At 38.7% G+C, this 12083-nt stretch overlaps 1 protein-coding gene across 1 annotated transcript in view; it reads right to left on the reverse strand.

Annotated features, from left to right (window-relative positions):
* acer2 (alkaline ceramidase 2) overlaps nucleotides 1-12083 on the reverse strand; it is a 54122-nt gene that overhangs the window by 35353 nt on the left and 6686 nt on the right. The window contains exons 3-4 of the mRNA XM_061923098.2: nucleotides 6050-6191; nucleotides 5709-5846 (exon numbers count right to left, since the gene is read on the reverse strand). Of these exons, the coding sequence (XP_061779082.1) occupies nucleotides 5709-5846; nucleotides 6050-6191 (280 nt within the window). The remainder of the gene's footprint in view (nucleotides 1-5708; nucleotides 5847-6049; nucleotides 6192-12083) is intronic.

The raw sequence follows: 12083 nt of genomic DNA on the forward strand, positions 1-12083 counted from the left end.
AGAGGTAAGTCGTTCCAGAGCTTGGGAGCAGCAGTGGCGAAAGCTCTGTCACCTCTAAGCTTCAACCGTGTATCAGGGACTGTCAATAGCAGCTGATCGGCTAGTAAGGGCAGTAAGGCTGAAGGAGGTCGGAGAGATATGTTGGAGCGAGGTTGTTTAGACATTTAAAAACAAATAGAAGGAGTTTAAAATGTATTGGGTAATGCACAGGGAGCCAGTGAAGGGACGCTAATATAGGGGTGATGTGCTCACGTCAGCGGGTCTGTGTTAGCAGACGAGCAGCAGAGTTCTGCACGAGCTGCAGGCCTGGCTAATGCCTACGTACAGAATATTGCAGTGGTCAAGACGAGTTGAGATAAAGGCGTGGATTAATTTCTCAAGATCATGTCCTGACAGAAACGGTTTCACTTTCGCTATTTGGCGTGGTTGATAAAAGCTGTTTTGTACGACGCTGCTGATTTGTTTTTCCAACTTCAAATCTGAGTGGAACTTTACCCCCAGGTTTGTGACACAGTCGCTGAGATACGGGGACAGAGTGCCGAGGTCAACGTTGGGGGAGGGAGAGCTCACTGATGAAGATTCTGAGGAGGATCCAGACTATGAAGTTAGTTATTGCACTTTACCTTAGGGCTCTCTGAGATCCTAAACTGTTGAATGTGCTTTGTCTATTTAGGAGCAAAACTCTTAAAACAAGTAAAAGACGAATTATCTTATCAGACAGAAAATAAGCAAATATCACCCTTATTTGAGATATTTCATCTTACCGTATTTTCCGCACCATAAGGCGCCCTGGGTTGTAAGCCGCGCCTTCAATGATCGGCATATTTCAAAACTTTGTCCACCTATAAGCCGCCCCGTGTTATAAGCCGCATCTAACTGCGCTAAAGGGAATGTCAAAAAAACAGTCAGATAGGTCAGTCAAACTTTAATAATATATTAAAAACCAGCGTGATGTGGGCGCGCATGGAGTCGTATATCAACATGGACGGAGCTGCGTGAAAAAAGCCACCCGGCCTCTTCGCGTAAACTTCCCTTAACCACTCGCTCATCTTTTCTTCATCCATCCATCCCTTCGAGTTAGCTTTTATGATGACGCCGGCTGGAAAGGTCTCTTTTGGCAAGGTCTTCCTTTTGAATATCACCATGGGTGGAAGTTTCTGGCCATTAGCATGGCAAGCTAGAACCACAGTGAAGGATGACTTCTCATTCCCTGTGGTGCGAATATTCACCGTACGTGCTCCCGTTGTATCCACAGTGCGGTTCACAGGAATATCAAAAGTCAGTGGAACCTCGTCCATGTTGATAATGTTCTCTGGCCGGATCTTTTTTTCAGCTATCTTGTTTTTACAATATGCACGGAAAGTAGCCAGCTTTTCTTGAAAGTCTTTAGGCAGTTGCTGTGAAATAGTAGTCCGTGTGCGGATGGAGAGATTGCGTCTTTTCATGAACCGGAAACCTGTCGCTTAGTAGGAGCCATTTTGTGGTCTTTACAGATGTAAACACACAAAGGAAATGAAACGTAATATCCGCGCGCTTCTTCTTCTTCTACGGGGGCGGGTGGTTGCTTACAGTAGAAGAAGAAGCGCTTCCTCTTCTATGGGGGCGGGTGCTTACCTTGGCGGTTGCTTGCCGTAGAAGAAGAAGCGCTTCCTCTTCTACGGGGAAAAAAGATGGCGGCTGTTTACCGTAGTTGCGAGACCTAAACTTTATGAAAATGAATCTTAATATTAATCCATATATAAAGCGCACCGGGTTATAAGCCGCACTGTCAGCTTTTGAGTAAATTTGTGTTTTTTAGGTGCGGCTAATAGTGCGGAAAATACGGTACTTAGATTTCACTTTTTGCAGTGTACACGACACGTAAGAGGGCGGATCAATCCAGAAATTGGTCGTATCGATACAGGTAGTATCAGTACATGATCGATACAAGAGTAATTAAATGGACATTTTCATTCCCTCAATCATTTGTCCATGTTTACAAATTCCGTATGTAATTCATTGGACTTTGAGGGCAAAAACCAAAGGCTGTACATGAGTAGTAGTTTGCTTATTTTGTACGATTAATTGTATTTTGCTAAAAAAAATTGTATGTAATCAAAGGGAACGAGAAAATGTCATCAGAAATGTTGATCGGCCTGCTATCTGTACAGTCAACCTCTGGCCTGGGGTTGACTCAAGCTAAAATGATAGCAACAATAGCTTGTTAAGGTTAGCAGCTTGTTAACGAAATACACCGGAAAATGCAAATGAAAACATCAAAGGTCAACTCCAGGAACTACGTATACACCTCAGTGACGTGCGGTGAGGTTGATGGCTGGTGAGGCACTGACTTCATCACAGTCACATTTACAAACATATGAACCCTAAAGAGTATCTTATTCACCATTTGATTGGCAGCATGTTTAAAAGCTCATACCAGCATTCTTCCCTGCTTGGCACTCAGCATCAAGGCTTGGAATTGGGGGTTAAATCACCAAAAATGATTCCCGGGCGCGGTGCCGCTGCTGCCCACTGCTCCCCTCACCTCCCAGGGGGTGAACAAGGGGATGGGTCAAATGCAGAGGACAAATTTCATTACACCTAGTGTGTGTGTGACAATCATTGCTACTTTAACCTAACTTTACACATACAAACTGTATGTGTATTTAATAAAAAAAACGTTATTATGGTCTTACCTTTACTAAGAAATTAAGTCCATGCGCCGCAACTAAAGCCCTCACTTCAACTTTCCACGTGCAAGATTGAATCTATTTAAAAAAGTGTAACCGAGGGTTTATAAATGTGGCCTATACTGTATGAAACTACAAAATAACAAACACGGAGGCTCCAGTTTACACGAGGACCACTTTATTTACCTTCTTTCAAAAACCTCCGCTCCACTCCGTGTCATCACGTCCGCTCTTAGCGCCTTCAAAATAAGAGTTCAAGGCATATACTGTATAACAGCGCATAACAGGAACTTAACATCACAAAGAGGAAAGCCCATGAAAATAGGTTACAAAAGTTAATTAATAAGAAGCCAAAAAGTGCAAAAACAATAATGTTGGTGTTGGAGGAGTTGTGAATTAGATACACCTGCAGTCTGCAGGTGTACCTAATGTTGTGGCCCTGCAGTCATTCACAACTCCTCCAACACCAACATTATTGTTTTTGCCCTTTTTGGCTTCTTATGAAATAATTTTTTTAAATCGATTCAATCTTGCACGTGGAAAGTTTAAGTGTGGGCTTTAGTTGATATAACAGTTCTACGGCGGGGGTGCAGGAGGCGGGATTACTGGAGCCTCAGCCAGTGCGTCTTTTGCAGCCGTTTTATGATCGCTCAGCACAAGAAATACGTTACACACATACAGTTGTTGACAAAATACACTGTACATTATATACCTCAGCTAACTAAACTATGGAAATGTATAATATAGTAATACAGTCTCACTGCACAGCAGGCCAGGAGTTAGCCGAGTCCGGAATCCATGTTGAGGCACTGAGTGACGTGCCTCAACTGGCTGCTGTTCACCGCACCGTCTCTTCTCAGTATTTGAACGGCAAATGTGAAAATTCAGCGATTTTGAATAAAAATAATCTAAAACTGGTGAAGTTAAATGGAAAATAACTTTATAGTATAATCACTGCATACATATAACAATTTACTTTTTTTTTTTTTACTTTTTTTTTCTTTCCATGATGATCTCTAGTGACTGCACGTCACTGATACACCTTATATGCACTAGTAGCATTACAAATAGCGCATGTTTTCAAATCTAGGAATAGAAACAGTTAGCATAATTGCAAGAGGGAAACGTGTCTCAAAACCATGAATTTGAGGTTTTTAGAACTTTAGGTACAAAATGAGCTAAAATGCTGGCTTAAAACGTTAGCATGCTAAAGGTAGCATGATGACAGACGAATAGTCGGCCTACTTCTAAGATGGCGCAGAGAAACAAATCCTTAACTTTTAAGTTTATAGGAAGAAAATGATCAAAAATGTTAGCATAAAACATTAGCATGCTAATATATACTCCCCAGATGGTGCAAAGTATCAAAATCCAGGATTTTTAGATTTAAACATACAAAATTTGCTAAAATACTAGTATTAAGCGTTAGCACGCTAGCACCTGACCATATAAGAGGAAATACCAAAAGTGGTGAAGCAGTTCTATAACGGGCCTGCAGATGTCTGCTAATATTTGGATTTTTTTGATATGAGCAAAATAGCAAAAATGTTAAAATGCAAATAGTCGGCATGCTAATGGTAGCCTGATAACATCGGAAAAGTTAACATACTTCCAAGATACTGCCGAGTATCAAAATCCACCATTTTTAGTTTTAAACAAATAAAACTTGCAAACATGTTAACATAAAACTTTAGCATTTCAATATAGGAGAAGTAAGCACGCTTCCCAGATGGCGCCAAATATAAAATCCAGAATTTTTAGGTTCATACAAATAAAACTTGCAAAAATGTTAGCACAAAACTTTAGCATGTCAATATCAGAGAAGTTAGCACGCTTCTCAGGTGGCGCCAATTATAAAATCCATGATTTTTAGCTTTTAACATACAAACTTAGCAAAAATGCTAGTTTAAAATTTGCTACCACGCAAACATTAGCATGCTAGCACGTGACCGGATAATGTTCCGAGACCATGTCTGAAGTTAAAAGTTAAACTACCAATGATTGTCATACACAAACACTAGGGTAGGGGAGCAGTGAGCAGCAGCGGTGGCCGCGCCCGGGAATCATTTTTGGTGATTTAACCCCCAATTCCAACCCTTGATGCTGAGTGCCAAGCAGGGAGGTAATGGCTCCCATTTTTATAGTCTTTGGTATGACTCACGACTTATCCATCTCAGGGCGGACACTCTAACCCCAAGGCCACTGAGCAGGTTAAGTATATAATTGTATTATTAAATGAGTAAAAAAGCTAAATGCTAGCACCTAGCAAGATGGCATGTCCTGAATGTATTCTACTCAGTGGCCTCGTGGTTGGAGTGTCCAGTTTGGAGCGAGCCCCTTCCTCTTCCAACATGACTGTGCACCAGTCCAGAAAGCAAGGTCCATAAAGACATGGATGACAAGAGTCTGGTGTGGTTGAACTTGACTGGCCTGCACAGAGTCCTGACCTGAACCCGATAGAACACCCTTGGGATGAATTAGAACGGAGACTGAGAGCCAGACCTTCTCCACCAACATCAGTGTGTGACCTCACTAATCATCACATAAAATGATGTGGCGTGCCATGTAAAATGGTGTGGCGGGCAACATAAGATGACGTGGCGGGCCACTTTAAATGGCGTGGCAAGCCATTTTAACAATGTGGCGGACCAAAAAAAAAAGAATTGATGGATCACATAAAAGTTCAAACCCCAGCTGAGTCATACCAAAGACTATAAAAATGGGAGCCATTACCTCCCTGCTTGGCACTTAGCATCAAGGCTTGGAATTGGGGGTTGAATCACCAAAAATGATTCCCGGGCGCGGCCACCGCTGTTGCTCACTGCTCCCCTCACTTCCCATGGGGTGATCAAGGGTGATGGGTCAAATGCAGAGGATAATTTCGCCACACCAAGTGTGTGTGTGACAATCATTGCTACTTTAACTTGAATATTGATATGTTGGAACGTGATATTGTCATAAACACATGGACATAAGTACAGTTAATACATGTGACCTAGTACTAGGGGGTGGGAAAAAAAAAAAAGGTGCGCTACTGACCTTTTAAGCTCGGTGATGAGCAGCACAGTGCAGGGGATGCCCAGAGTCATGAGTGACAGGGAGTTCACAACAGGCTTCACAAAGGCCAAGCCGGTGGTGATCCCTGACAAGATGCCAATCACCACTTTGAACCGTGTCCTAGAGCAAAGAGCAACAACAATTCAGATAAGCAGAATTTATGGTCGCAATTGGAAAGACTGCAGGAGAGCTGAAGAGCGACCACGATGGAAAGAGAAGTAAGGACATGTGATGCATTAAAGTGGCCTATTATTAAAGTGCAGCTGTGCAGGCTAATATGCACGTACCATTCATCAACTTCCAGTCACAGTGATTAGACATACCGGTCCCTCCTGAACATCCTGGGGAGGTATCTTTTGGGGAACCACATGGCGATGGCACACATTAGCACCCATAAAATGGCCAACTCGTCCAGCATCTGCCCCAGGAAGCTGAGCGTGGCGTGGAAGTACGTGGATCCGATACCTGCGTGTGGGACGGAGACACAAACAATTGGACGGCAAGTGCATACCTGCCAACTTTTGAAATCAGAAAAACCTAGTAGCCAGGGTCCAGGGGCCGCAGGCCCCGGTAGGTCCAGGACAAAGTCCTGGTGGCGGGTTCAGGGGGGCCGACGCAAAATGATTGATTGCATTCAGACAGGTTAAAATGTTGCTAAAACCATCACTTTTCTATCAGTCACAGTGACTTTTCAAAACAAAAATATTCCGTCTTCATGACATCGGCGATACTTTTTGAGGATTCTGTTCCAAGACACTGAATAATGTTTGATGTTTTGGTTCGACCACATCCATATTTTTTGGCGATTTTCGAGTCGGGAAACATTTTCCGAAATAACTGTCCCATGTGATCAGCCAGTGCGATCGGAAGTCCATGCTCAATTATTGCCTCCGTAAATAAAACTTCGGCATTTATCACATCCAAAGAATCTGTTTGGGCGACGGAAAACGTTGAAAGCTTTCCACTTGTATCGCTAGCAACGGCATTAGACTTGTGTTTTTTTGTCCCAACGTGGTTTTTTACATCGCTAATTCCTCCGTGTCCGATCGAAAAATCTTGTCTGCACAAGGTGCAATTCGCGTAGTTTTCACCCTTTTTGGAAGGGATAATTATTCCCGGATAGGCTTTTGAATATTCTTCACGGAATGACTGCAGTTTTCTTTTCGGTTTAAGACTCGTTTGCGATTTTTCTCCGGCTGATTCCATGATCGTTCGCTCGTTTGGAAACAATGGCAACTGGTGCCTCGTGCTTGGCAGCGGTGCTATAAATAGCCTCGCACATGGAATTCGGAATGGCTCGATAGGAAGTTACGGGAAGCAGTGTCGATTGTCATTGTTGTTACGCGATTTCGTGAATAAAACTTTAAAAAAAAAATGTTTTTAATTAATGATAAACCGTATTTTTTATCACTGCAACCGTAACCCGGAATAGGTTGATGAAAACCGTACTAATTACGGGAAAACCGGAGTAGTTGGCAGGTATGCAAGTGTGCCGATCATGTTGGCCGTCAGGAGCATCAAGCTCTTATTCAGCAGACGGAGACGGAAAAGCACATTATTTTCTGACATTCATCCCACTGCAAAAAGTCAGTGTTCAAAAACAAGAAAAAAAAGAATACAAAAATGAGGGGTATTTTACTTGAATTAAGCAAAATGATCTGCCAATAGAACAAGAAAACTTGGCTTGTCAAGACTTTCCAAAACAAGTCAAATTAGCTAACCTCAATGAACCCAAAAATAGCTTAAAATAAGTATATTCTCACTAATAACAAGTGCACTTTTCTTTGTAGAAAAAACAAATATGACACTCAATATGTTGAAAAATATTCTTAAATGAAGTAAATGCTAGTGCCATTATCTTGACATAATGATATTACATTTCTTGAAACAAGCAAACTTATAATAAAAACTAATTTATTGTTCTTAATGGAAAGGCAACAAGGCAAGCGCTTGTTACTCTCGGGGTCTCCTAGCCGCTCAGGCAAATCATATTGTCTAAAAATGCATTTTTCCATGGATAACATGACATCATCGCGCCAAGTGCGTGCTCTTTCAGTCAATTAGTGCGCATATATACAGCCCGGCCCCCGGCCAAAATTGTTTTACCGTAGTTGTAATTTTGAGGAATTTATCTGAATGTGCATGAACTATTTCTGTTCAAAATTGTTAGAAATGTTAAATGTTTAAATATTAACTGTCAGTTTACTGTACTGTGTTAACTGTACTACTATATGAGTACCTATTTTCTATTGTTTCATTGGAAATAAAACAGCAAAGTCCATTTGGCTATCATCTGTTTTAATTATGAGACACAATTGTCTCTTTCATGCTTGAAATAAGAAATGATTACTTTAAAAAAAAGTAGTTTTATACTTGTGAGTGTTGATGACACAGCTTTGCAACACTTGATATTCTAGTTTCAAGCATGTTTTACTCAATATAGGCAAGTAAAACACTAACATAAAATCTGCTTAGTGAGAAGAATTATCTTATCAGACAGAAAATAAGCAAATATCACCCTTATTTGAAATATTTCATCTTACCGGTACTTAGATTTCACTTTTTGCAGTGCCGTGGGGGGGGGGGGGGGGGGGATAAAGAAGAATAGAATAGAGCTGTATTGTCATTATTACAGTGAAAAGGTTCAAAGAACAACGAAATAGGAGCAGATCCCCTAAGGTGCATACACAATAATTTAATAATATAAATAGTAACAAAAAATTAAAAAAAGAAGATATGTATCTATATATATATATATATATATATATATATATATATATATATATATATATATATATATATATATATGTATACATCCACACACATGCATATATCCATACATATGCATATATATATACATATACACATATAACATTATTGCACATTATAGTCCGAAAAAATAAAGACATGGACATGACGGACACATTGTGCTCACTCAGTGCCTGTTTAATGCTACTATTCATAATAACGTGTAATATTTACGCATTTTGCTCATTTTAAACATACGGCGACATACTAATTTTATAGACACATCAGAACGTTCGCTTTTACCTGCAACAACAACAACAACAACACCACCACTAACCATGGCAGACTTCATGAGAGACAAAAAAGACTACTTTGGGACAAATGATGATCCAGAACCTTATATTTTTGAGCCTGAACATAAGGAGGATGAGCTACTAGTTGTAGAAGCTACATGGTAAGAGACAGAGCAGCGCAATTCCTCGGTCTTGTTACTTTTATACATCGGCGCCCTTTAAGACCACTGAGTCGAAAAAATGAAAGTAAATTGGAGCCTTATTCAATGAAGCAATGGATAAGGCTAGTCATCATTTGAGCGGTAATGATGGAGGGATAGCCACAAGCTGCAGAACACATATGTTGTTCTTTTTTTTATGCATTCTAACTCCTAAATAATTGCTCTATTTCGCCTGTAAAGCGCTCTAAAAATCATCCAAAAACCTCCATCATTGTGTTAAATACACACTAAGTTTACATGTCATGTAGTAACATTCATAATAACATGTAATATATACATGATGTAAGTATATATGTCATGTAGTAACATTCATAATAACATGTCATATATACATGATGTAAGTATATATGTCATGTAGTAACATTCATAATAACATGTAATATATACATGATGTAAGTATATATGTCATGTAGTAACATTCATAATAACATGTCATATATACATGATGTAAGTATATATGTCATGTAGTAACATTCATAATAACATGTAATATATACATGATGTAAGTATATATGTCATGTAGTAACATTCATAATAACATGTAATATATACATGATGTAAGTATATATGTCATGTAGTAACATTCATAATAACATGTAATATATACATGATGTAAGTATATATGTCATGTAGTAACATTCATAATAACATGTAATATATACATGATGTAAGTATATATGTCATGTAGTAACATTCATAATAACATGTAATATATACATGATGTAAGCTCGTTATGAAAAAAATAAAACTAATAGACATTTTTTCAGCACAAACATTTGGGACTAGTTTGGGAACAGTTTGACAAGGTGGGGGGATGGTTATGAATAATAAAATATTAATAACATAAGTACTATAATCAAAAAAACATTACCGCACAAACATTTGGGACAAGATTGGAGAGATTTAGACATGGTGCATAACACAAGTAAAATAAAAACTATAATAGACAACAAAAAGTTGCAGCATAAACGTAGCAAGTTTGGTGAGACTTTGACAAGGGGGGGGGGGGGGGTCGTCACAAAATGTCTTTTAGAATGACTGAAAGAGGCAAAAATGAACATTGTTACTGCACTAACTCATGGCAGTGTTATTTGAATATGTTTAATCATAAAAGGGGCCAACTTCAAAGGTTGGCAGAGTCGGGAGAACCCTGAAGGCATTATGTAAGAACAATACAGAATGTGTCCACGTGCAAAGTTATTCCTGTAAAGGCTGCGCTAAAAGCTAATAGCTCTGTTTGATATTGAAAAGTGCTGAGAATGCACTTTTAAATAGCATGCCTGGTTCACAGAACAACTGTTGTGATGCAATGACTAAGACACTGATGCAACCTTCATTCTACATACATGTCCTTTAAAACTGACTTTGTAACAAAATAGTTGTATTTGTAAATTGAGACAACTTGGATGTCCAACGTTGGATCCATGTTGTTGGTTGGGAAATGACCACATTTCAATGGTCAAATCAACGTCACAACCTGACATTGAATCAACGTCAAAAAGCATGTTGTTTCAACGTTGTGTTTGTGTTGTAGAATATTGGTTGGAAAATGACCAAAATTCAATGTCAAATCAACATCACAACCTGACATTGATTAAACGTTGTCAAAAAGCATGTTGTTTCAACGTTGTGTTTTGTGTTGTAGAATATTGGTTGGGAAATGACCACATTTCAATGTCAAATCAACGTCAGAACCCAACATTGATTAAATGTTGTCAAAAAGCATGTTGTTTCAACGTTGTATTTGTCTTGTAGAATATTGGTCGGGAAATCACCAAAATTCAATGGTCAAATCAATGTCACAACCTGACATTGAATCAACGTCGTCAAAAAGCATGTTGTTTCAACGTTGTATTTGTGTTGTAGAATATTGGTTGGAAAATGACCACATTTCAATGTCAAATCAACGTCGTCAAAAAGCATGTTGTTTCAACGTTGTATTTGTGTTGTAGAATATTGGTCAGGAAATGACCAAAATGAAATGTCAAATAAACATCACAACCTGACATTGAATCAACGTTGTCAAAAAGCATGTTGTTTCAACGTTGTATTTGTGTTGTAGAATATAGGTTGGAAAATGACCAAAATTCAATGTCAAATCCACATCACAACCTGACATTGAATAAACGTTGTCAAAAAGCATGTTGTTTCAACGTTGTGTTTGTGTTGTAGAATATTGGTTGAGAAAATTACCAACATTTCAATGGTCAAATCAACGTCAGAACCCAACATTGATTAAATGTTGTCAAAAAGCATGTTGTTTCAACGTTGTATTTGTGTTGTAGAATATTGGTTGGGAAATTACCAACATTTCAATGTCAAATCAACATCACAACCCGACATTGAATAAACGTCGTCAAAAAGTATTTTGTTTCAACGTTGAATTTGTGTTGTACAATGTTGGTTGGGAAATGACCAAAATTCAATGGTCAAATCAACGTCACAACCTGACATTGAGTAAACGTTGTCAAAAAGCATGTTGTTTCAACGTTGTATTTGTGTTATAGAATATTGGTTGGGAAATTACCAACATTTTAATAGTCAAATCAACGTCACAACCTGACATTGAATAAACGTCGTCAAAAAGCATGTTGTTTTAATGTTGAATTTGTGTTGTAGAATATTGGTTGGGAAATTACCAAATTTCAATGTCAAATCAACATCACAACCCGACATTGAATAAACGTTGTCAAAAAGCATGTTGTTTCAACGTTGTATTTGTGTTGTAGAATATTGGTTGGGAAATTACCAAATTTCAATGTCAAATCAACGGCACAACCTGACGTTGAGTAAACGTCAAAAAGCATGTTGTTTCAACGTTGTATTTGTCTTGTAGAATATTGGTTGGGAAATGACCAAATTTCAATGTCAAATCAATGTCACAACCTGACATTGAATAAACGTCAAAAAGCATGTTGCTTCAACATTGCGTTTGTGTTGTAGAATATTGGTTGGAAAATGACCACATTTCAATGTTAAATCAACGTCACAACCTGACGTTGATTAAACGTTGTTTAAAAGCATGTTGTTCCTACGTTGTATTGGTGTTGTTGAATATTGGTTGGGAAATGACCAAAATTCAATGTCAAATCAAC

This window comes from Nerophis lumbriciformis, linkage group LG27 (assembly GCF_033978685.3).
Source record: "Nerophis lumbriciformis linkage group LG27, RoL_Nlum_v2.1, whole genome shotgun sequence".
Classification (NCBI taxonomy): Eukaryota; Metazoa; Chordata; class Actinopteri; order Syngnathiformes; family Syngnathidae; genus Nerophis; species Nerophis lumbriciformis.